We start from the raw sequence: 27,395 nt of genomic DNA, 5'->3' as shown, positions 1-27,395 counted from the left end.
GCTCCCACTCCCCCAATACAAATATTTGTACACTACACAACCACAACTTTATGCTACTTAGCATACAATCTATTACCAGGGCTAATGATTGATGGTGTGTAAAGGAATTTAGATGGGGTGGGGTCAAGTTGTGGTTTACTTGTATTATGAGGGTGGTTTGGAGTTCTAGCGAGGGGACTGGTGTGGTATAGAAGGAGAGATGTAGAAGTAAGAATATTTGTAAGGGGTGGAGGTCTGTGGGATTGGGAGTAGTGGGAGTGTTGTGTTGAGAGTGGAGGTGTCCTGGGAGGGGTTGCGTTAATGGTGGAGTACTGAGAGGGGAATCCAGTGGGTGAAAACTTCTAACAGAGGATGTTTTCTGCAAAAACTGATGAACTAAACCAGAAAAAGGGGTAGAATGTGGGGCTGGGAGTGGTGCATCAGAGTTCTGGAAGCAACAGAAGGTCAACTGTGGGGGTTTGGGGAGTTAGGGATGGGTTGCTGGGCTCTGCAGGAGAAGAAGGAAATAGAATTTGCATCCTTAAGATGTCCTAAAGTGCTTTACAATCAATGAATTACTTTTGAAGTGTACATATATAATGTGGGCAAACATAGCAGCCAACTTGGCAACGTCCATCAAATGAATGAATTACCAAATAATCTGTTTTTCTTTAGGGTGGTTGTGATGTTTTTCTAATCTGTGTGCCCTACATTATTTCTACGTTAATACCTTAGATCATTCATGTGGGTGAATCCCAAGTCCCCACACTGTCAAGATTGTCTATCTTTGCTTTGGGATCTAGGTAACCTTTTGGAAAATGCCCAGGAAAATGAACAGCAAATCCTGTCTGGTAATTGCGTTTAGCTACTGGAGTTACCTATGCCTCCATAAGATTTCAATGATGTCTTTGAAGGCAGTACAGCATAACATAAAACTTCCTTTTAAGTTTAAAATAGTAAGCAAATAAACAAACAAGCACATAAGAAAGTAATAGTTATATATTCACAGTAGCCATTCTTCTAACTCCGAGTAGATCACAACTTTTAAGAAATAAGCTAACCCTTTGTAACTAACTCTTGAATAACACAGCGATTCTATTTCTTCAATTTCTTAGCACTGTGGGAGCTTAATTAATCTCCACTATTTCTTGAAAATTCAAAACAATGTTTCTCTGTTTTAGGAGTTTCAAGCTGATTTATTTGAGAAGTCAGTTTGAAATGAACCAAATGCTTAGATTTGAACAGAACAGCTCCTTTCTATATCCTAGAAAAAATTGATCGAGACTTCCAGTATTTTGATTATTTCACCACTCAGATTTAAAAAGGAACCGTCAGTAATGTTCAAATTGAACTCATCGCACAGCATTGCTTAAAATTGAACTATTACATGTGGATGAAATTGTAACATTTGAAAGTTGTATTTCTTTCATATTAATAGGATTTTTCAATGAATACTATATGGAGGATTCATGCAAGTATGTCTGCAGGCAAAATTACTTACATCAAGTGCCTCAGAGATCTCTTCTGCTCCTCCCTGAAGGTTCTCTGTTTCCCTGAGTTTAAGCTCCAGTTCATCAAGCCATTGATTTTCTGCCTCCAGGTAAGACAGTAATTCACACCAACATGACCACACCTCCTGAAATTGAATAAAAAATAAAACATGATGCACAATAACCAAGCAACAGGATGTAACAAATTTCCTATTCAATTGTAGAGTATCTTCCAAAAGTACAGGAATGTTCTTTGTATAGAAATGAGCAGACCAGTGGAAAAATAAGCAACATTTGTGTTAACAAATACTTTGCACAAAATGTAAAATGAGTCTGCATTTAGTATCTATCACTTTTTGAACCCTTTGGACCATACTTTTCAAAGGGTTATTTTTACATTAGATTGCCCCTGTGGAATCTTTTGCTATGCATTATGTACGAATTATGCTAGTTGTCCATTCAGCATATTACCCAGCCGATACATCTTCAGTCAGAAAGCTAGGAATTTCAAACACAGACTTTTGAATGATGGCGATATCTCACTATCACTTGATCAGAGAAGGCTGAGTCTCTGCTCATCAGTACACTGAAGGATAGGCAGAATAGCCTTGGCAACATTTTGATAATATACGGATTTGCACATTGCACCCTTCAAAAATAATACCAAGCTTTAACCAAACCAAATCTAAGAAACTTCAGACATGCAGGTACTGTCTCATGAATGCGTCTTCACCATGATAGGAGATACATACACCAATCAGCAGAACTGCTTTCTATTTTTCTTTTCCCCTCCCCCCTCATTCGCACACACACAAAAAGACAAACAAATTGGGAATTATGTTTTATTGGAAACTACAAATCCCTCTATGAAATTCAGCCCGTATTACAGTGTTTGATAAAGAGACATCCTGACTATTTAATACAACTAATAATGGATTCTTGTGGTCACCCATTTTCACCAACTCCCAAATAGCCCGCTACATCCCAGAAATTAAAAAAGAATACCCCTTTAAAACACATACTGAGCATTTTCCCCAGCTTGTTGAAGCACTGATGTTTTCTTTCACATTACTTAACATATATAACCAATAACTGTTCATTCACAAGTAGTTCACAATCTTTTTAGTAACATTCTTGATGAAAATAAATGTAAAGGCCTGTTGCAATCCAAGGACAGACCTCAAGAGTCTTGCATTTTCCATTTAGTCTGCTGCAGAGCCGCTGGTAGTTGCCTGTCAGCATGTCCAGCTCAGACTTCAAAGCTTCATGGGCTGCTGGTGGAGCCTTCGCTATGAAACTGTTAACACTGTCACTCAGGAGCTTCACCTTCACCTCCTTCTGTAAAACTTCTTCCTTGGCTCTCTGTAAAATGAAGTGCACGTAACTACACAAATGAGGGCTCACCATTACAAACTGCACCAAACATAACTGCTACTTTTGTGTGTTTCTACACCGCTCCCCAAGTTAAGAAAATACTACTAGGAAGAAAAGCATTGCTATTTTCTGTATTCCAATTCAACCGGTTGTTGAGAAAATAGATTGTTGATGATCCATAGGAAAACAGATATTTGCAGTGGTTATCAGCAGTCGACTGTAAAATCTCTGACCCAATTTATAGACACAGAGACTAGGTGAAATTTTATCCCTTTCATAATATCTTATTGAGGGGAGGGGAGTAGAGATTCAAGAACAAACAAACCATAACTTCTAAAATTTTATTTTTGCCATTATTATTATTTGTGGACCATGACCTGGAGTCACTTGTCTGGCCAGAGAAATAATAGCAAAGAGCTGCCAGTAGCCCCACCACCCCCCACCCCGCCACCCCCCCACCCCACTATTGTGAACTATCCAATATTTTAAAAATGACAAGAACTCCTACTCCTAATGAAAGAGTCTGAAATATTGAGACTTGAATGGTACTGTGGCAGAGCTGCTTCCTGTCTATTTCCTCTTCATACTCAAAGTAGCTAAAAGAGTGCTGAAATTCCAGATTAAAAATGATGGAATTTCCTGAAGCATCTATTTGGGAAAGACTTAGAGCTGGATTTTACACCCATGTTTTACCTATACACCGGCAACATCCAGATTGTAGCCTCTCAGAGAAGTACTGTTAACACCATTCAGTTACCACTGAAAAGAATATTACATTAACTGTACTGGGGACCACCTTCCACAACCAGACAGCTTACAATCAATGTTCAATATAAATTTTCACTTAATATTAATACAAGCATTGGGATTAAATACTCTGGTTGGGACATCTGACGATGGCGCTACAGCAGCTGATTATAACTGTGATCAACACTTCAAACAGGAACCGTACAGTGATCTGAGTTTATGGGGGTGATTTTAAACCCCAAGAACGGGTGAGTTGGGGGTGGGTGGGAGTTGAAAATAGTTGTTTTTTGGGTTGCGACCACAACCCAGCTTTATTTCCGGGTTTAATGTCACGCATAAAAGTACAGGCTTCCCACTAGGAATGCAAAGTCTGAAAATTTTGCAGTTGCAACCCAAAAAAACAACTATTTTCAACTCCCACCCGCTCCCAACCCACCCATTCTTGGGGTTTAAAATCACCTCCAGTGGTTCACTTCAGTGATCATGAGACATCAGCATAGCTTTTCTGACAGGCATTAACTTAACTCCAGTGTTGACCCATTCATTTTAACTGGGTTAATACCAGTGTTAAAATAATACCAATGAGAAAATTTAGGCCGACAAGTCAGATCAAACTGATTATCTCAGTTTATTACAAACACTGTCCAAATCCCTTTCAGGGTCTTCAATACAAAATGATCTTCTATACATGACAGGGGTGGGAGTGTTTGTCTGTAGACTACCAGCCTGTGTTGGCTGGCTTAAAAAAAATTGCTGATCTCAAAAGTTCTTACCAGGCAAATAGGGAGATACTTGTAACCCATTTCCTCTATGCCTTCCCTGAAACAGCAGGTACCATTTTGATATCTTGTTTCTATCATGTATGGGCTTCTCATATTTATGGCATTTATCAAACAACTTGAGGTTTAGAGTTGGTAATAGACTGAGGTTATGATGACCACTCCACCAGCATCACATAAGTGTTCTCCAAATCAATCAGAATGGCATCCGAACATTAATCATTTGCTTCTTACCCACCAAGTCCCAACTATCCTTACAAAACAGAATAAGCCATCTTACCATTAGTTTAAGCCATCAGCTACTTGCAACTGTACAACATGTAATTATCATTTAGCACAGAAATTATTTTTTACATGGTACTCTATACTACTTTAGCAGATTAATAATAGAATCCATAATGCCATGGAAACATAATTAAGTTTTGGTTGTTCATCATGCTGTTACTAAGCAACGTCAGTTGCTGCTCTTTAGCAACCGAAGAGCTATTTGTTTTTTGGTCACTGATGAGTTTTTTTTTAAAACAATACTACTGTTTGATCAGAATTAAGAAGTCAACTCACGAGGAGTTTCCATTGAAACACACAGATGGGTTGCCTGGATAATATCTTGGTATCCCAATAATCAGCAACTTCTTCTTAGCAATGACAAGCAGCAGTTCTTAATTATTTCCTCCCAATGCATATGTTGGGTGCTTATAAGAAAGCACTCAGATGTTAGTGTTAGCACTTAATGGTGTTAGCTGCGCAAGTTACACAGATTTTTCCCCAAAATACTCCTTCTTCTTTCAAGTCCTAAGTAGTACTGCATTTTTAATCTGTCTTTATTTATAACAACTATTGCTCAATGTTCTAACATTTGGGAATGGTGGGGGGGGGGGTAAAATATTAAATGAAGAGTCAGTGTTAAATGCATTATCCTTAACGTACACTCTCATAGCTCTAGATAAAATAAGCATTTCAATGCTTCACTCATCTCAAGGAAACCTCATTAAAAAGGTAATGAGATTCCTATTTTAGCTACTAAATTGCAACCCTTTTGAGGCTCAACAGTCTCAAGTCACCATATAGCCTGTTCAAATATAATAAAATATTAAAATAATGAAACGTGCTATGCAAACCAAACACGACAAAAGATGATAATAGTCGAGAAGGAGCTGAAGAAAGGATTAAGCATAAGCAACTTGATTTATATCATCGTGTTGCAGAATCGTTTGCATCTTATCTTGTTATTAGGGGGCCTCTCAGAAAAACATTCATAGTGTCTTTGAGCTTGATATGTTCACTATAATATTGACCAAGCAAAAAGCTGAGCAACAGCCCCCCATGTAGCTCATGTATCATGTGTTTAAACATTTACATTGCAGGGGAAAAAAAGTAAAATTAATGAAAGTATGTTTTGCAGCAGGTGCAGATTAGAATTCCTAAAGAGGCTGCAAACACTGAAGACACAAGATGTATCTTCTAGAAGGGTCTAGGAGTAACCCATCCCAGCAAATTTTGATTGTGACATTTTATTTGAGTACCTTTCCAGCATGGTTGTGTCAATATGGCTCAATTGGCAGCATGCTTGCCTGAGTCCCAAGGTTTTAAGTTCAAACCCTACTCCTAGGACTCGTGCAATATAAAAGCAGCTTGTTGTAAACCCCCCAGGATTATTGCTGGTGACAGGTAAACCAATCTAATCCTCCCAGCATATGCAAGATTAATCCAACCATCTATTGAGATTTTTTATTGATGCACCACTGGGTTCCTCACATTTGCTCACACGCACAAGGACCACGTGATCATTCGCCCATGTAGAGAACAGCTGTGCCTGACAGCATTCAAGGGTGACCTCAGGACTGTATGAGACGTTTAAATATCGCACCGATTTTTGTCAACAAAATCTGTCAAATAGAAACTCGGAAATACTGAGAGCGGGAAATGCTGGTGATGGGCATTTATGCATTACCACCCTACTACTAAAACTGAAATAAAGTGTATATGAAAAATACAAACAAACTTGCTAACTAAATTTTACCTTGAGTTCTTCCACAGCCTTTTTCAGCTCTTCGGGAGTTTTATATTCAAAATCCCTTTCCAAATATTCCTCCTCAGCTTGTGTTATCCATTCCTGCATCTCGGACAGGTCTTTTCTGAGACTCATAGTCTTATCCAGTCCACCCTTTAATGCAGCCTTTTTGGCGTATGCCTATTTAGTGCGGGTTGAAGAAAAGGCAGTTTTAATTGTCTACATTTCACAGGACATTTTATGTGGCACATATTAAAAAGTCTATAATTTTTTTTAAAATCAATTTGCTGTCTTCTCACCTTTGCCTATAATGTCTAGGAATTGAAAAAAGCTTTCCTTTAGGGAGGGTTGCCACGTATGAACCCAGTTACAGCCCTCTGGAACCATATTTATACTCAGCCAGCAGCATATTCATAAACACTGGTGCAAGCAGGCTGGTGAATGGTGATAAATCATCCTCACAGGTGAAAGAAAACCACTCATTTTTATGAGACTGATGAAACCTTAGGACCTTTCATTCAGCCATAAGCAAGATTTTATTACATGTAGCGGGGTGGCAGGAGGTTACTTTTAAGCAGTTAAACAAACTTCACTGCAATGCAAATCAATTGCATCACCCTCTCCACTAGTATTTCTAATTTGCAGCATAGAAGTGAAGAAGATTCTGTGGTGCCCAGGTAGCTCCTAATTCAGTTTGGTCAGATTTAAGCCAGTGTGCCTGATCGGCCTCAGAATTATTGAGGACTTTTCTCTGCCTTTGTGATAATCTGGCCATTCCATTGGAAGACCTTTCCACTTTTAAGGATAACTTTAATAGTCATGTCGACATGGGCATGCAGCTGCTGCAAATAAGCTAGTAAGAGAAAACATCCGCACAAAATATTCCAACAAATCGTTTGCTGCAGTATATATGGTGTGTCCTTATGGCAAAATAAAACCTGAGAGATAATGGAAAGCTTAGTGTTTACATGGCTGGAGGTTTCAGCTAATGGAATAACTTACTGGGTCAGTGAGTGAGAAGAGAGAAGGCTGATTCTCAAAGTTTTCCCCCAGTGTCCATGACAGTAACCTGCAGCCATTTTGCTGCCAACAAGATTGTGATGTTTCACATAATCGGGTAGAAATTGGAAAATTATCAACATACAAAGCAGCAAACTCAGCCATCATTTGATTTCGTCACAACTTAGTAATGCTGTGTCTTCCAGAGAATGTCCTTTTCAAACATTTATGGTACTAGTAAGTTCATTGGCTGGTGCAATCTCTTTTTCCAGTAGGATCATTTCCAAACATTAATAATGTCAGCAGACTTGTACTCCTTAGCACACCCATGAGAAAAAGGGGAAGAGCAAGAGAGTGAAGCTACGCCCTCCTAAGAAAGGCATAGACATTTTTCTTTATGGGAAAAGGGAAAAAAAATCAAATTGCTCTTTATGGAAGGAGTTTTGGAGGTAGAAATTACTGTTGGCAATATTAGCTCAACATGTTCTAATCATATTCTTCTAACCACTGTTTTAGAAGGTGTTTCCATGTGTGTGTCAAACACTTGGCTGACCAAAACAAAAAATAGCAAAATTAGTCTTAAGTAATTCAAGACGTGCTCCGAGTTAAGAATACAAATTCATGTTTGCTTCTTTGCATCACTGGAACACAAGATCATGCCGTTCAGATTACTGGAGTGCATGTAGCTCAGGTGCAAATTCAAAATGGCTATCTATGTTTCTTATCTATCTATAAATCTCATTTTCTATATTTTATTGCTGTTCTAAGTAACAATCTAAACATCCTGAAGTTTTACTTTAATGCTGCTCATTGAAGCTTTGCAATTTCTTTTGTCTATAATATTTCGAATCGCAATGTTTCGAAGATTAGTGCCTTTTGACACATTAACACTGTGCATGTGCAACAACCTAAACTACTGGCAAAAAGCTCATATACAAATGAAATTGCTCTGGAGAGCTATTATGTATTCAACAGGTTTACATGATTAAACAAGCCAGTTGGATACAGCATTGCGATTTATCACTTTGTAGCCATTAAAAATAATATATAAAAAACTGAATCCATCTCCTTAATAAGAAACTATATATTAAAAGCCATGTCTTTAAGGAAACTAGGAACTGAGTGTACTGGTATGCTGTCCTTGACATTTTAAAACAAGGTTGCCAAATCTAACCAGCATAGACCTGCCTTTAATCGTGTCGCATTAAAACCCAAGAAGGTGCACAAATACTAAACTCATTAGCATTAAACACTTAGACTATTTACTCATTTATACCCAAATTTCCACAATCTTTTGACCTGCTAAACCTGCTTGTGCCCAGATTACACATGTATCTGGGCACAAATCAGGAGGAAACTCCAGGTCGAAGTTTCATAGCTCCTCTGATGGCTCAGTGGGGAAATGCTCCACATACTGTGGAACGAAGACACACAAACCCAGGGTGATTCCAGGCTCAATCCCCAATCTGTGTTGAGTTAGTTGCTCTCAGTTGGGGTAGCAGTTTGGTTGCTACAATCAGCCTTGGAATTCCTTGAACGATCAAAAGTGGAGGGGGAGTGGGAGGAATAAAAATCGGTCAGGGTTGCCAGTCCTGATCAAAATCCAGTGATTCTTGTTAGTCAGTTCATATTAGGTGATGACAAGGATGCTCTGGTCTATGACATCTGCCATGTCTGAAAAACTCACCAACACCCACTGTCCGTTTTCACATAAGGCTATCTACTTGGGCAGGGGGTTGCAGAGTACTGTTGATGCCTCTGGAACCATTCTCCAATATGAGCCACTGCCTTCAGGAGAGGAGGGAAATGGGGAAATTTAATTTTTTTTTTTAAAGTACCAGGGTCAAATGCAAATTGGTAAGCCAGTGTCAAGAGTCATCAAACCCATCACCACCTGCTGCTTGTGACATACTTTGTAAGTAATTAAATAATAAGAAATAATTTGAAGACTTGTCATGTTTATGTAGACCAAGAAAATGACCTGAAGCTGAGTTGCGATTCCAGTTTGCCACTGGGAGAATATGATTTTTTTTGTTGCCAACAGCAAAGACGACAAAAAAGATAGTAAGAGCTACAAAAAGGGAATATGAAAAGAAACTAATGAGGAATATCAAGATTGACACAAAAAGTTTTTCGAACTATATTAGAAGAGAAGGGGTAGTCAAGGTTAATGTGGGCCCTTTAAAAACAGATGGGGGTAACATTGCAAATGAAAATAAGGAAATGGCAGACTTGTTGACGTATCAGTCTTCACAGTAGAAGAGGATAATATACCAAATGTTCCAGGCAAACTAATAATGAATCAAGGAGTGGAACTGACTAAAATTAATGTAAGCAAGAAAACAGCATTAGAAAAAATAACGGCACTAAAGACTGACAAATCCCCAGGACTTGATGGTTTCCACCCCAGGGTTTTAAAGGAAGTAGGGGAGGAACTTACAGATGCTATAGCCATAACCTTCTAAAGCCCTCTCAAATCAGGAATTGTCCCTTTAAATTGAAAAATTGCAAATGTAATTCCATTATTTAAGAAAGTTGAGAGAGAGAGAAACCAGGGAATTATACACCTGTTAATCTAACATCTGTTGTGGGGAAGCTTTGCAATTTCTTTTGTCTATAATTCTGCAAAACGCAATGTTTTGAAGATTAGTGCCTTTTGACACATTAACACTGTGCATGTGCAACAACCTAAACTACTGGCAAAAAGCTCATATACGAATGAAATTGCTCTGGAGAGCTATTATGTATTCAACAGGTTTGCATGATTAAACAAGCCAGTTGGAAACAGCATTGCGATTTATCACTTTCTAGCCATTAAAAATAACATAAAAAACCTGAATCCATCTCCTTAATAAGAAACTATATATTAAAAGCCATGACTTTGAGGAAACTAGGAACTGAGTGTACTGGTATGCTGTCCTTGACATTTTAAAACAAGGTTGCCAAATCTAACCAGCATAGACCTGCCTTTAATCGTGTCGCATTAAAACCCAAAAAGGTGCACAAATACTAAACTCATTAGCATTAAACACTTAGACTATTTACTCATTTATACCCAAATTTCCACAATCTTTTGATCTGCTAAACCTGCTTGCGCCCAGATTACACATGTATCTGGGCACAAATCAGGAGGAAACTCCAGGTCTAAGTTTCATAGCTCCTCTGATGGCTCAGTGGGGAAATGCTCCACATACTGTGGAACGAAGACACACAAACCCAGGGTGATTCCAGGCTCAATCCCCAATCTGTGTTGAGTTAGTTGCTCTCAGTTGGGGTAGCAGTTTGGTTGCTACAATCAGCCTTGGAATTCCTTGAACTATCAAAGGGGGAAAGGAATCCAGTGATTCTCGTTAGTCAGTTCATGTTAGGTGAGGACAAGAATGCTCTGGTCTATGACATCAGCCTTGTCTGAAAAACTCACCGACACCCATTGTCCATTTTCACACAAAACTATCTACTTGGGCAGGGGGTAACAGTATTATTGATGCCTCTGGAACCATTCTCCAATATGAGTCACTGCCTTCAGGAGAGGAGGGAAATGGGGAAATTTAAAAAAATTAAATAGCACCAGGGTCAAATGCAAATTGGTAAGCCAGTGTAAAGAGTCAGCAGACCCCATCACCACCTGCTGCCTGTGACATACTTTGTAAATAATCAAATAATAAGAAATAATTTGAATACTTGTCATGTTTATGTAGACCAAGAAAATGACCTGAAGCTGAGTTGCGATTCCAGTTTGCCACTGGGAGAATATGTTTTTTTTGTGCCAACAGCAAAGAAGACAAAAAAATAGTAAGAGCTACAAAAAGGGAATATGAAAAGAAATTAATGAGGGATATCAAGATTAACACAAGATGTCTTTAGAACTATATTAGAAGAAAAAGGGGAGTCAAGGGTAATGTGGGCCCTTTAAAAACAGATGGGGGTAATACTGCAAATAAAAATAAGGAAATGGCAGGCATGTTGAATAATTCTTTGTGTCAGTCTTCATAGTAGAAGAGGATAATATACCTGACATTCCAGGAAACTAATAATGAATCAAGGACTGTAACTCACTAAAATTAGTGTAAGCAAGAAAACAGTATTAGAAAAAATAACAACACCAAAGACTGACAAATCCCCAGGACCTGATGGTTTCCACCTGACAGCTTTAAAGGAAGTAGGAGATGAACTTACAGATGCTTTAGCCATAACCGTCCAAAGCTCTCTCGATTCAGGAATTGTCCCTTTAAATTGAAAAATTGCAAACGTAACTCCATTATTTAAGAAAGTTGAGAGAGAGAGAAACCAGGAAATTATAGACCTGTTAGTCTAACATCTGTTGTGGGGATGTGATTGGAATCTATATTTAAGGACAGTGTAACCGAGCACTTAGAGAAATTTGAGCTGATAAGAGAGAGCCAAATGGTAATGCAAATGGTAAGTCATGTCCAATGAACCTAATTGCATTGTTTGAGGAAGTAACTAAATTAGTAGACATGGGAATGTCTCTGGATGTAGTTTATATGGACTTCCAGAAGGCATTCAATTAGTTTCCACATAAGAAACTGTTAGCTAAAATTAAATCTCATGGAAATGAAGGCAAATTATTGACCTGGTTAGGCGATTGGTTCGGCGGTAGAAGACAGACAGTAGGGATAATAGGTATGTATTTGAATTGGAAGGAAGTGACTCGTGTTATCCCACAAGGGCCTGTGCTGGGGCCTCAACTATTCTCTATATTTATTAATAACTTAGATAACACAATTGAGAGCCATATATCCAAGTTTGCCAATGGCACAAATAATGGTGGCATAGTAAGTAGCATAGACAGGAGCATAAAATTTCAAAGAGACATTGATAGATTAAGTGAGTGGTCAAAACTGTGGCAGATGGATTTCAAAGCAGGTAAGTGTGAGGTCATCCATTCTGGATCAAAAAAGGATAGATCTGAGTATTTTTTAACTGGTGAAAAGCTAGGAACAGTGGAGGTCCAAAGAGATTTAGGGATCTATGTACACAAATCACTAAAATGTTGTGGTCAGGTACAAAAAATAATCAAAAAGGCTAATGGAATGTTAGCCTTCATAACTAGAGGGCTAGAATATAAAGAGGAAGTTTTGCTACAGCTATACAAAGCCCTGATTAGATCACATCTGGAGTACTGTGTACAGTTCTGGGCACCGCACCTTAAAAAGGATGTATTGGTCTTGGAAGGAGTGCAGCGCAGGTTCACCAGGCTGCTACCAGGGCTCCAGGCGTTAGATTATGAGGAGAGATTACATAAACTAGGCTTGTATTCCCTGGACTATAAAAAGGTTAAGTGGTGATTTGATTGAGGTTTTTAGGATTTTGAAAGGAATTGATAGGGTAGATAGAGAGAAACTTTTTCCACTGGTGAGGGAGTCCACGAGAAGGGGACATAACCTTAAAATCACAGCCAGGCCATTCAGGAGGCCATGCAAGAATGGAAGAAGTGTGGAATTCTCTCCTACAAAAAGCAGTGGATGCTAGCTCAATTAATAGTTTTAAAACTGAGATCGATAGATTTTTGCTAACCAAGGGTATTAAGGGATATGGAGCCATGGAGGGTGGATGGAGTTAGAATACAGATCAGCCATGGCCTCACTGAATGGCGGAACAGGCTAGAGAGGCTGAATAGCCTACTCCTGTTCCTATGTTTTTTTTTCATTCCCATTCTCTCCTGAAGGTATTGGTTCTTGCTGGGTTACTGTTCCATGGGCTCACCTACATGCTGGTCTTTGTCAAATCAGCCATCAAAAGGGTCTTGGAGATGGGAGGATAGAGTTTCAACTTGCTGCTTGGGTGTAAAACTGGCATGGCAGATTGGCCACCCAATGTAGAAACCGCCTAATTTTCATTTCCATTAAATTCATTTTATGCCTGGCGGCAAGTCTACACCAGAATTTCTATTCCCAGGGCTAATTCTCCACACAAGTGTTATGAAGTTCTACTATGTTTATCAAACAGTTGCAGAGAATGGAACTGAACCACAAATGCTGGAGCTGCCTATCAAACCGTACTACTTGTCTTCACCACACTGGACATGTTCACAGAATATTGTTAGAGAGTGATGTAAATGCCAAGAATTCAGTATGATCCCATTCTCTTCTACAGACCCTTTTGAATCAAAATAGGTCAACTTTACAGGATTCTCTGTAAACACAGACACACAAAGGGACTGAAATTCTTCCTCATGATAACTTCAGTGAAAAGGTTATCCCATTTTGTTCTTGCATTGACTTTTTCTATACAATCAACAACAAAAGGAATACCACAAAAAAAAGTGTCTTAATGAGAGCAAATTAGAAAAATACATCTGTGGAAGAATTTGCTGTGGATTTTGATAAGTCCAAAGCTCTTGTCACTTTATGGGATTCAACAGACATCAATATGATGTAAATCCTATCTTTTTTGCTTACGTATAGTAGACCATGTCAGCATATAATCAAACTAGGGAACCTCTGGCTCAGAATGATTATATATATTCAATTCATGAGCCTGTTTACTATCTTCCCTTACACCATTGTCCACCAATTACCACACAATTGAATGAGCACCCGATTTTTCAAGATTATTGTTATTGTAACAATGTTGAAAAGTTTGACGGGACGGCTAGTTTCTACCACTCTTCAACAAGCATATATGCCAGCTCCACTGTACACTGAATTTATTGACTGCTACGTGATGACAGCTCAATACTCTGCATTATGCTGCATGACAGATTAAACCATTATGTTGTCTTAATCTCTTTACAACAAAACCGCTGCCCAACATCACTCAGTAGTTTACTCTTGGGTGAACAGATAATTTGATCTTTTATGCATACTTTGAGCTATAAACGTTGATAGATAGGTAACAACGTTGTTTACGTGTGTAAGCAGGGTATCCACCCGCACTTCCGGCGACGATACAGCGGCAAAGCGGGAGCAGCTCTGAGGAAATTCACGGCCATAGTCAGTTGGAGACTCAACAATTTTAGTACATACAAAAATGGAAAATGCCGATTCAACACCACTACCACCCTTCTCTGCATGAGAGCATGGATATCTTAAGACACCATTACATTGCTTTTCCGAGACCGTACTTCTCACCTGTTTACAGATGTTCTCCCAACATGCGTTCAGCTCAGTAAGTTCAGTCTGTAATTTGCCCACAAATGCAGGTTCAGCCTTGCTTTTCAAGGTTTCCCCGATCTTATTAATACCATTTAAGCTGGGCTGGATAGTTTGGATGTCATTTACTAGTGCCTGAAAAAAAAAGCATGACACAATTATCAAAACTACTCGAACACGCATGTAACCACACAGATGAAGACTGGTGCTGAACCGCGATGGTTCAGTGAAACCTACAGCTAAGTTGGGGAACCCATCTATTTCTGGTACCAATAATGTAGTGAGAGAAGTTAAAGCAAACTTGAAGAAGCACAGCACATATCAAAGTAAATTGAACATTTAGAGGTTAATCTTCCAAAAGCATCTGAAATTAAATTCGAATCTGTAGGAAGGATTCACATGTCGTTTGTGGGATTGCTCTGGTTTGGTGTAGCAATGTGTAAAAGTCTATGTCATTAGTTTGCCTTTACTCGGTCTGATTCTTTATTCCCACAAGTACAACTGAGATAGGATTTTTGCCACTTGATAACACGACTAATATTTCCATTCTAATTAACAGATAGAGGATAATAAATGACTGTCAGTGAGCTGTAAGCTACTAATTCAATGCAGTGGTTCAAATATCAGGAACATCGAGAAAAGCACAAGCAGTATAGGAATGTTGGCAGAACCCTGAGACTGAATGAGTGCCTTACACTCATTGGGTGCCGTCATTCTTTAAAACAAGACACACTCAAGATTTTAGAAAGACCACCGAAGCCACACTGAGAAACTTCCTACCCAAATCCTTGATGCTGTGCCTGGCATTCCCTGTCTGCCTGATTTCTAAAGATTGTACTCAGCACACATCTACATTCGAAGCCTCCAAGGAACTGAGCTCTACCCAATTGCCTTCATTTCAGTTGGAGTAGGTAGGCTCATTGCCAGAACCTGCCAGCCAGCAGCCTGCTTCCTTTAACAACTTTTTGAATCAGTCAATTTAGATTTCCAACACTCCAGGGAATGATTCATGAGGCAGCTTCCTAGAGCTCAGGAAATTTGAACTGGCTAACTCATTTGGGAGCAAAGAACAAATGGCGCAACAGCTGGCAAGTTCCAGCAATGACCCATCTTAACTGAGGCAAAAGGTGTTGTCACCTGTGGTGAAGGCAAGCCCAGTCATCCAGGTCTAGTCCTCAATGAGGCAGTGATTAGCAAGGAACTTGAGATTGGGGCTGGTGTAAAGACACTGGAGCTATCCAAGGTCTCAGGAAGTGAAGGGGAGATTACCCCACAATTCAGGGAGTGGATATGCCCCTGCTTTATAATATATGGTTCACAGTTTATTTAAACTTTGCCTTCTTTTAAACTGAATCACATCATCTTGATCTCCTCCATATTTTTTGATAGGGCAGTGAAAAATGGTTTCTTTCAGTTCTGCAAAGGCAGTTTCTCCGTGTCATGCACATGTCTAACTAACACTTACCACCTTTTAACTTTCATGGATCCATTCAGTCTTTCTTCATCCAATAACAATATTGGCCTCACTGTCGCCTGTACAGCCCAAGCTTAGTTTCCTCTTGTTACAGTTTTGGTATTTTTAGTACGATCCTCTTTCCGAACAGCTTGACAGCAGTTCCTATAAGCCGAATTTACCCCCTACAATTGAGAAGCTTTTCTATCTTCTTTCCTCACCGAGGTGCCTATCCAATGAGCTTACAAGTACCCAATTTGCAGTAATCTGCATTTACTGCAGACTCATGCTACCAAATTCTCTTTGAAATGATGAACATTAAGGCACAAACCAGAGACTCAGAGATTAAGCAACAAATATCTATTTAAATCTAAATATGAAGCACAAAAATGGACAACTATTAAAAAAAAGAAATATGCTTATACTGAGAAAGTCTACATGTCTTAAATAGCTTAGATAAGAATAGCTTCTGATTGAAATTCAATTGTCTCTGTTAAATAATAAACAAAGCTCTGGTTATAGCACAGTGAATTCAGCCTCTCTTCATCCTCGCCTCGGCTCTTTGTTCACCTCAGGCAGGGCTTTCTTCTCTCACAATTCTCATTCAGTTCAGGCAACCACTTTTGATGAAACTCCTGCATCGTTTCAAACTCCCTGCTTTTAACCACTTCGATGTCAAAATCAATACTTTTATTAACTCCTTGGTGCAGTAGTTCCCAAACAAACTCAACAATACTTCATACATATATCCTATTAACAGTAGAAAACAGATGGTGAATTTACAGGACGATCTGTAGTTTTGTGTCAATCACACAAATGTTTACAAGGCATTATATTCTAGTCCTTATAAAATAGTACACCATTCTAATAACGAGCAATTCCACTCTGTTACCATAAAAAGACTGATATTACTACTGATATTATTCTTGATGCTGGGTACCTTCAGGTCTGAAGTCAACTTTATCTATTTCTATGTTTCTACAGCGGGAACAGGGTACTGAGTTAGACGATCAGCCATGATCATTTTGAATGGCGGAGCAGGCCCGAAGGGCCGAATGGCATACTCTTGCTCCTATTTTCTATGTTTCTATTTGAATGCGTACTTCCCTATCATCTGCCATTTGCAAATTTCACTCCTCATCCATGATAAAACAAATAAAAGGAAAAAAGCCTAGGGTTGCCAGCAATTTGGCTTTGGACCAGTCTGGCTTTAGAGTGTGGGTGGGGATTGGAATCCCTTGAAAATGTAAGTTGGATACCAAAAGCCTGTGGCTTTTAAAACATGCATTCATTTTTTTCTACTTATTTCTGTGCCTTATGATGTGAAGATATCACTAAAGTTATTAGGGTTTTCAATTATGTTTCATCAGTAAAAAAGCAAAAATTAAAACTCAAGCCATGATCTCATTCCTTGCCCCACCATAATATGCACCCCAAAACAGTATTGGCAGAAGGTGCCAGCCATGAATGACATGGCATGAGTTATGAAAAGTAGAAAAAGGACTGAGTCTGAGACACAAGACAACAGTCGAATCTGAATATTCTGATGACATTGAAAGTTGCTCAGGTTGTTCTCTCATGTGTTACACGGTAGGAGCTCCTTCATTCAGTTATGGTCTGGTATTTCCCCACCAGCTATCTAGTTTTTTTTTAACATTCCCAAAACCTACAGTAACAAAGGTTTATTATTATGAGTGAAAAATGCTAATTAATTACATTGTTTAATCTCTGTTTTAGCTTCAAGCAATTGTCGATCTAATAAATATATGACAATGGACCTGCAACAGTATTTATGCTTGAAGTATGGATGTTTCATGCATGAGGTTATCACACGTTCTGTAAAGACTAAAATTAGTCTTGCAGGTAATTTACTTACAATACATTGCTCTAGCTGCTTTTCAAGTGCCTCTGAATCACCAAGAGCAGGCCATTCTTCATTCAGGAAAACATCCACTTCAGTCATCCATTTCCTTAAGGTTTTTGAGTCGTTCTGTTCAACACAAAGAAATTATAAAGTTGAGGGTGAATAGATCCATTACCATATAACAAGTTCCATCAAAGTGTCTCAACAACTTTTAATCAATCTTTTTTTCTAACCCATTCAATATTGTTAGCACTCTCTACAGCCGTTACCCACTCTGTTCAACTGCAAGAATTACAATACTTGCAATCTTTGCGGGAACACAGCTACAGGTCAAATTGAATGAGGTAAAGCGAATTTAGTTTATTGGGGGGAGAAAAATCATTCCAACCCTATTGTATAAAAATGGAATTGTAATTTCGTATTCAATTTGCATGTTTATTTTGAACATCTCATCAATGGTCAGCATGTCACAAATTTACTGTTTGTGCTTGTCCTCTAAAATGCTTTTTACCTACCAAACTTTCCCCACATATTTTTTGAAGGGGAAAGAGTAATATCTACTCCATGATTGGCTGACACAACACAAAGGCCAATTAGGATTATTCCAAACCTTTTAAGAGATATGTCACTTCCAACCTGAGTTGATCGAAGCTGAATCAAAGTTCACATTTTCCAAGCAGCAGAATTATGGTCTGACAGGATACAATTGGGTATCATTTAGTGATAAACTTTAGAGAGGAAAGGAGTGCGATTACATAATTTGATCAGAGGGAGAAAAGAAAAATAAGCCAAGGATAGAGATGACAAATTTTGGTTGGGCCTGAAGTATAAAATTACAGTATTCGTTGCTATAAAAATCAACCTACTTTATTCCTCCCTTCCCAATCTTCATAAGCCTCATTGCATTTAATCAAAAGTATTAAGGACTGGGTGATTCAATGGACTGCATACTCTGGTTTCACCTCTGGAACCTGGATTTTCCTCTAGCTCAAATTAAGACTTCCCCTTTCTGCAGGATGTTAGGGCTTTAAGTGCAATGAGTCTGGAAAGTTTCAATCAGGTCCTAGTGGAAACATGTCCACAACACAAAACTGCACTAATTGGCAATATCTCACTTCAAAGTTATAAGGCTGCTTAGATTGGAAAATTGAAGTACAGTAATACACCAACACAGACATATTGTGTAATTTGATTTAAGACATAATATTGTGGTAGAGTAGATGTAGCTTTACCTTGCTTTTAACCTAGAGCCATAGAAAAGATCCGGCACAGAAGGAGGCCATTCGGCCCATCGTGTCCGCGCCGGCTTGAAGAACAACCAGGTGCCCATTCTAATCCCACCTTCCTGTAGTATTCCCAAGCCACCATCTTGATGTACAGAAAATCTATTCTCTCAGCCCCCTCAAAAATATTTAAAATGATACATTATGAAAGATTGCAGTGACACAGTGCATTAGTTGTGAGAGCACACTTTCACAGCGTACTCAGTTTTGGGTTCATAGCCATATTTTCCTACACAAGTTCCTAATCTCAGTTGTGTGGTCAAGGGTGTTGCAGGGAGTATATGTTAGGCTCCTCCAACAGAGAAGGGAAACACTAAATGACAAGCTATATGCCTACGGTAGTATTCTGGAAGCTAATCACCCACCCATTCTCCCAGCTCAGGAAAGCATATGACGTGGGAAGATGTGGGGGAGGGGGAAGCACCTTAAAGGAGCAAAATTAAAAGGGGGGCAAAAATCAGACCATTATGAGTTACAATAAATGAATATTTAATATTATTTTTTAAAATTTGAATTTAAATGTATGATTTTTAAGTGTGCTGCATTCAAAGGTAACCATGTAAATAGGAATTCCCATCAAATATACAAAAATTACTGAGAACAAAAATATATACAAGGATATCTTGGAAGCTCCATTTTCAAATGCAATTCATGTTGTTTGCCAGTTAATTGCTTCAGGGGATAAAACTGACATTGACAATCTCAGTTGTAATTGTGCACCCTGTCGAAAGAACAGAGTCCTATTGTCGTGACGTATGGATGAATGTGCAACCTGGATTGCCAGGTTCTGGATGTTACTAACCTGATAAGAGTTTTTTGATGAATTAACAGAGAGGGTAAATGAGGGCAATGCGGTTGATGTGGTGTATGTCGGCTTTCAAAAGGTGTTTGATAAAGTGTCGCAAAATAGGCTTGTCATCAAGATTGAAGCATAAAGGGGGCAGTCGCAGCATGGATAAAAAATTGGCTAAGTAACAAGAAGCAGATAGTGGTGAACGGTTGTTTTTCGGACTGGAGGGAGGTATACAGTGGTGTTCCCCAGGGGTCGGTGCTGGGACCACTGCTTTTCTTGATATATATTAATGATTTGGACTTGGGTACAGGGCACAATTTCCAAATTTACATATGATACAAAAATTGGAAGTGTATTGAACAGTGAGAAGGATAGTGATAGACTTCAAGAGGATATCGACAGGCTGGTGGCATGGGCGGACACGTGGCAGATGAAATTTAACGCAGAAAAATGCAAAGTGATACATTTCGGTAGGAAGAACGAGGAGAGGCAATATAAACTAGAGGGCACAATTCTAAAAGGGGTACAGGAACAGAGAGATCTGGAGGTATATGTGCACAAATCGTTGAAGGTGGCAGGGCAGGTTGAGAAAGCAGTTAAGAAAGCATACGGGATCTTGGGCTTTATAAATAGAGGCATAGATTACAAAAGTAAGGAAGTCATGATGAGCCTTTATAAAACACTGGTTCAACCAAAACTGGAGTATTGTGTCCAGTTCTGGGCACCACACTTCAGGAAAGATGTGAAGGCCTTAGAGAGGGTGCAGAAAAGATTTACTGTAATGATTCCAAGGAGGAGGGACTTTAGTTACGTGGGTAGACTGGAGAAGCTGGGGTTTTTCTCCTTGGAACAGAGAAGATTGAGAGGAGATTTGATAGAAGTATTCAAAATCATGAAGGGTCCAGACAGAATAGATAGAGAGAAACAGTTCTCATTGACGGAAGGGTCAAGAAACAGAGGACATAGATTTAAGGTGATTGGCAAAAGAACAAAAGGTGACATGAGGAAAAACTTATTACATATCGAGTGGTTAGGATCTGGAATGCACTGCCCGACAGGGTGGTGGAGGCAAATTCAATCGTGGCCTTCAAAAGGGAACTGGATAAGTACTTGAAAGGAAAAAATTTGCAGGGCTACAGGGTTAGGACAGGGGAGTGGGACTAGCTGGATTGCTCTTGCATAGCGCCGGCATGGGTTGATGGCCTCCTTCCATGCTGTAACCTTTCTATGATTCTATGACAATAAACTGCAAAAATTGTACCAACCTGAAACTGCTGAACCTTTGACATCAGTTCCTCAAGTTTCTGGCTCTGTTCCATCAAATGAGTGGTCAATTTCTTCCAACGAGCAACAATCCCTTCAAGTTCTGATCGATATTTCTGGCTGATTTCTGCCGGGGCTTTTCTGGATACCTCTTCTACAGCTGTGGTGAGATAATTTAGACCACTCTGCTGTTCCTGAAAAGAGCCTTGTAAAGCCTCAAAAGGAAGATTTATTTATTTTTTTTAAGAAAACCTTCCAAGGAGGTTAAGAAAATCATAAAAATTGAGATGAAGTTTCAATTCAGAAAACATAAAATATTTTCTGTAGTCTTTGACGTTAGAGCAAGCAATATGACTTCAGCATTTCAGATGTAGCTTTAATTTCTTTTTTCAACTAAGACCACATTAATCACAGACGATCTCAGCATTTTCCTTCTTTAACTTTATGAACACTGTGTTCTTAACATTCAAATTGATCAATATTTATGACATAAAGAGGACTTTGGGCTGTGCCCAAACAGTTAAAGTTTACAGCTTGAAACAATTTAGTTTCCCAAGCAACTGCCAAAAACCCTTCTTGGTCGTCCATTTAAGTCAAGTGACGCCCAAGTAAGGGAAATCATGCCGTCAAATGGCCAGGTGGCATAAGCAACCAGTGATGTTGCTGGGTTTTCAGGGAGCAAAATCAAGGCAACCTAGGCTAGATCAGCTAATGTTGGCAAGATTCCTCAACTCATCAACATTAATATTACAGCCATAGTTCAGGCAATTACTCTCCTCCTATCCCTTCCATTATGACCGTGACCTGTATCCTAACCCCCTACCTCCACTGTAACCCTGTTTAGCCTCCCTCCCCAACAAATGTGAGCTATTGACAATATAAATATTACGAGAAAATTAACACATTTTTAAATTGGCAGATCAGGGGAGGAACTGAGGTTAACAATGCATCCTGATTTCAATATTTAGCTGTTAAGACTACATGTCAGCACTATTAAAATGTATTTACATTCCATATACTTAAGAGCCCTAGTGAGTCTCAAAGCTAGGTACTTAAACTGACTCCACGACAAATTATTAAAATATATGGCAGTACTAGCCTATAATATTTAACTTTAATTCTTCCTTTGAGATTTTCAATTACCCAACAAAATCCACTGGAGAGAAGTGAAAGCAGTTATACACACACACACACACACACACACACACAGTTGACAGGTATCAAAGGGTGCACTATGCTTTGAGTAGCCAAGACGAAAAGGGCCAAATTTAATCCTGTCCGCCAATAGAAACCGGGCAGGCAGGCAGTTAAAATCGGCCTGGTGAGTTCCCTGCCGATATTCCACACCGATTCCGTCATTTACAATGGATGGGAATTCTTGATCTTACAAAACTAACACAATATCAAGAATTGTCAGAGAAGGAGGCGGGTGAAGGGGGAGAAGAGTAAGGGGAAAAGTCATCATTCTCGGATAGATATTTGCTTGTTTCACAGATGTAAATATTCCAGCAGCCCCAAGTCATTAGATGCTGGTGAAGCAGGAATTCACTGAAGTGAATTTAATCATTAATATAGGCCATAGTTATATCCCACTGAAGTTTTTTTTTATTCATTCACGGGATGTGGGCGTCGCTGGTGAGGCCAGCATTTATTGCCCATCCCTAATTGCCCTCGATAAGGTGGTGGTGAGCCGCCTTCTTGAACCGCTGCAGTCCGTGTGGTGAAGGTTCTCCCACAGTGCTGTTAGGAAGGGAGTTCCAGGATTTTGACCCAGCGACAATGAAGGAACGGCGATATATTTCCAAGTCGGGATGGTGTGTGACTTGGAGGGGAAAGTGCAGGTGGTGTTGTTCCCATGCGCCTGCTGCCCTTGTCCTTCTAGGTGGCAGAGGTCGCGGGTTTGGGAGGTGCTGTCGAAGAAGCCTTGGTGAGTTGCTGCAGTGCATCCTGTGGATGGTGCACACTGCAGCCACAGTGCGCCGGTGGTGAAGGGAGTGAATGTTTAGGGTGGTGGATGGGGTGCCAATCAAGCGGGCTGCTTTATCTTGGATGGTGTCGAGCTTCTTGAGTGTTTTTGGAGCTGCACTCATCCAGGCAAGTGGAGAGTATTCCATCACACTCCTGACTTGTGCCTTGTAGATGGTGGAAAGGCTTTGGGGAGTCAGGAGGTGAGTCACTCGCCACAGAATACCCAGCCTCTGACCTGCTCTCGTAGCCACAGTATTTATATGGGTGGTCCAGTTAAGTTTCTGGTCAATGGTGACCCCCAGGATGTTGATGGTGGGGGATTCGGCGATGGTAATGCCATTGAATGTCAAGGGGAGGTGGTTAGACTCTCTCTTGTTGGAGATGGTCATTGCCTGGCACTTATCTGGCGTGAATGTTACTTGCCACTTATCAGCCCAAGCCTGGATGTTGTCCAGGTCTTGCTGCATGCGGGCTCGGACTGCTTCATTATCTGAGGGGTTGCGAATGGAACTGAACACTGTGCAGTCATCAGCGAACATCCCCATTTCTGACCTTATGATGGAGGGAAGGTCATTGATGAAGCAGCTGAAGATGGTTGGGCCAAGGACACTGCCCTGAGGAACTCCTGCAGCAATGCCCTGGGGCTGAGATGATTGGCCTCCAACAACCACTAACATCTTCCTTTGTGCCAGGTATGACTCCAGCCACTGGAGAGTTTTCCCCCTGATTCCCATTGACTTCAATTTTACTAGGGCTCCTTGATGCCACACTCGGTCAAATGCTGCCTTGATGTCAAGGGCAGTCACTCTCACCTCACCTCTGGAATTCAGCTCTTTTGTCCATGTTTGGACCAAGGCTGTAATGAGGTCTGGAGCCGAGTGGTCCTGGCGGAACCCAAACTGATCATCGGTGAGCAGGTTATTGGTGAGTAAGTGCCGCTTGATAGCACTGTCGATGACACCTTCCATCACTTTGCTGATGATTGAGAGTAGACTGATGGGGCGGTAATTGGCCGGATTGGATTTGTCCTGCTTTTTGTGGACAGGACATACCTGGACAATTTTCCACATTGTCGGGTAGATGCCAGTGTTGTAGCTGTACTGGAACAGCTTGGCTAGAGGCGCAGCTAGTTCTGGAGCACAAGACTTCAGCACTACAGCTGGAATGTTGTCGGGGCCCATAGCCTTTGCTGTATCCAGTGCACTCAGCCGTTTCTTGATATCACGTGGAGTGAATCGAATTGGCCGAAGACTGGCTTCCGCGATGGTGGGGATATCGGGAGGAGGCTGAGATGGATCATCCACTCGGCACTTCTGGCTGAAGATGGTTGCAAATGCTTCAGCCTTGTCTTTTGCACTCACGTGCTGGACTCCGCCATCATTGAGAATGGGGATGTTTGCAGAGCCTCCTCCTCCCGTTAGTTGTTTAATTGTCCACCACCATTCACGACTGGATGTGGCAGGACTGCAGAGCTTTGATCTGATCCGTTGGTTGTGGGATCGCTTAGCTCTGTCTATAGCATGTTGCTTCCGCTGTTTAGCATGCATGTAGTCCTGTGTTGTAGCTTCACCAGGTTGGCACCTCATTTTTAGGTATGCCTGGTGCTGCTCCTGGCATGCTCTTCCACACTCCTCATTGAACCAGGGTTGATCCCCTGGCTTGTTTGTAATGGTAGAGTGAGGAATATGCCGGGCCATGAGGTTACAGATTGTGCTGGAATACAATTCTGCTGCTGCTGATGGCCCACAGCGCCTCATGGATGCCCAGTTTTGAGCTGCTAGATCCATTCTGAATCTATCCCATTTAGCACGGTGGTAGTGCCACACAACACGTTGGATGGTGTCCTCAGTGCGAAGACGGGACTTCATCTCCATGAGGACTGTGCGGTGGTCACTCCTACCAATATCGTCATGGACAGATGCATTTGCGACAGGTAGATTGGTGAGGACGAGGTCAAGTAAGTTTTTCCCTCGTGTTGGTTCGCTCACCACCTGCCGCAGGCCCAGTCTAGCAGCTGTGTCCTTCAGGACTCGGCCAGCTCGGTCAGTAGTGGTGCTACCGAGCCACTCTTGGTGATGGACATTGAAGTCCCCCACCCAGAGTACATTCTGTGCCCTTGCTACCCTCAGTGCTTCCTCCAAGTGGTGCTCAACATGGAGGAGGACTGATTCATCAGCTGAGGGAGGACGGTAGGTGGTAATCAGCAGCAGGTTTCCTTGCCCATGTTTGACCTGATGCCATGAGATTTCATGGGGTCCAGAGTCAATGTTGAGGACTCCCAGGGCCACTCCCTCCTGACTGTATATCACTGTACTGCCACCTCTGGTGGGTCTGTCCTGCTCGTGGGACAGGACATACCCAGGGATGGTGATGGAAGAGTCTGGGACGTTGGCTGAAAGATATGATTCTGTAAGTATGGCTATATCAGGCTGTTGCTTGACTAGTCTGTGGGACAGCTCTCCCAATTTTGGCACAAGTCCCCAGATGTTAGTAAGGAGGACCTTGCAGGGTCGACTGGGCTCGGTGTTTTGCCGTTGTCGTGTCCGGTGCCTAGTGGTCTGATGCCGGGTGGTCCGTCCGGTTTTATTCTTATTATGACTTTTCGTAGTGAGATTTTACAACTGAGTGGCTTGCTAGGCCATCTCAGAGGGCAATTAAGAATCAACCACATTGCTGTGGGTCTGGAGTCACATATCGGCCAGACCGGGTAAGGATGGCAGGTTTCCTTCCCTAAAGGACATTAGTGAACCAGATGGGTTTTTACGACAATCCGGTAGTTTCATGGCCATCATGACTGATACTAGTATTTTAATTCCAGATTTTTATTTAATTAATTGAATTTTTAAAAAATTAATTAATTGAATTTAAATTCACCAGCTGCCATGGCGGGATTTGAACTCATGACTCTGGATTTTCGTCCAGGCCTCTGGATTACTAGCCCAGTAACATAACCACTATGCTACCGTACCTGTACTGAGTCCAAACTGAGACAAAGGAAGAACAAAAGGGCATCTTTCATGATTTTCAAAAAAACAGTGGGGGACCATTTTACATCAGGAAAAAACATGTCACATAGTTTCTGGGTGTCTTTGAATCCCATTTGTGATGGACGATGGCCCTAGTTTTAACTATGGGCCAGTTTTGGGCAGGTGAGGAGAGTTAGAAACTCACCCACTGCTTCAAAAATGAGGCCCAGGTAAAACTCCTCGGACTCATTTAAATCTTGCAGGCCGTCTTTCCACAAGTGGGAAGTCAGTGAGGAGCGATGGAAAATCACATGGCCCCAAGGGTGCCTGCCAACAGAAGGTAAGCAGCAGGATTGGCTGTCGGGCCACCGGGGAGGGAGGGTGGCAAGATCGGGGCAGGGGAGGTCTAAGACCTTTCTTGAGAATTACCACTCCAGTTTTTCCCTCCATCTTTGCCACTTGTTTGTCTCAGCATAAGTCAGCCATTATTACCAAGCCCAGGAACTGAAAGTTTTTAATTGAAAAGAGCTTGCAACCCTTCAAGAGTAGAAGTGGGTGGGAAACAATATAATCAGTTTTTCTCAGCAGAATTATTGACTTGGGCTTCTCAGCACTGAATGTAACATTTATCTGCCCCGATGTCCAATTCTATCTATATTCTGCGTACAATGATTCAATTATAGCTTGTCTTTCAGACAAGGCCTTAACCACACTACAGAAGGTTGTGGTATCAGCAAAAAACATCTTCTAAAGAGGTTTCCGTACAAAGAACCTACATATATGTCTGTGATTAATGGTTTGTCCCTCTTGTCAAGGATAACTGGATCATCAAAGGTCTTTAATCTACCATTACAGCAATCGGATTATTGCAATAATTAGGTACCAAAATATATCTCATATTATTAAAGCAGTAGAATTCAATTGAGACTTTCCAGCAGAAATGGCTGACTAAGGATACATACTTTCAGTTCCCTGAGTCGCTGTTCCATAATTTCATATTCTGTGACTGTGACACGAGGGACAGTTAACTTTGTTTCAGATTGCTGGATCCACAAAACGAGGGTGTTTATCGTCTCCTTGTATCGAAGGGTAGGCAAGCTGTGCAGAACTGGACAAGGGAAAAATTACATTCACAATTAAACATAATTCAGATAGTTTTTTCTCAATTTAGACAAAAAACTTTACAGTTCAGAAAACTGAAAGCACAGCACATGTCCTAACTTACCTATAATTGGTCACTGGTCTTATGTCATTTAATGGTGAATCCTGTTGCTACATTTAAGTCATAATATACATTCATAGGAACAGGGC

The 27,395-nt window shown here is 40.6% G+C and overlaps 1 protein-coding gene across 13 annotated transcripts in view; it reads right to left on the bottom strand.

Annotated features, from left to right (window-relative positions):
- Positions 1 to 27,395, bottom strand: part of dmd (dystrophin) — a 1,591,310-nt gene that overhangs the window by 847,566 nt on the left and 716,349 nt on the right. For all 13 annotated transcript variants that reach the window (XM_067992781.1, XM_067992785.1, XM_067992782.1 and 10 more), the window contains 7 exons: positions 27,047 to 27,192; positions 21,153 to 21,365; positions 17,824 to 17,937; positions 14,474 to 14,629; positions 6,390 to 6,560; positions 2,649 to 2,831; positions 1,481 to 1,615 (listed from right to left, as the gene is read on the bottom strand). In XM_067992781.1, the coding sequence (XP_067848882.1) occupies positions 1,481 to 1,615; positions 2,649 to 2,831; positions 6,390 to 6,560; positions 14,474 to 14,629; positions 17,824 to 17,937; positions 21,153 to 21,365; positions 27,047 to 27,192 (1,118 nt within the window). The remainder of the gene's footprint in view (positions 1 to 1,480; positions 1,616 to 2,648; positions 2,832 to 6,389; positions 6,561 to 14,473; positions 14,630 to 17,823; positions 17,938 to 21,152; positions 21,366 to 27,046; positions 27,193 to 27,395) is intronic.

Source organism: Heptranchias perlo, chromosome 11, assembly GCF_035084215.1.
Source record: "Heptranchias perlo isolate sHepPer1 chromosome 11, sHepPer1.hap1, whole genome shotgun sequence".
In the NCBI taxonomy this organism is placed as follows: Eukaryota; Metazoa; Chordata; class Chondrichthyes; order Hexanchiformes; family Hexanchidae; genus Heptranchias; species Heptranchias perlo.
The sequence above is the reverse complement of the archived record's forward strand: the minus strand, read 5'-3'. Positions and strand labels throughout refer to the sequence as shown.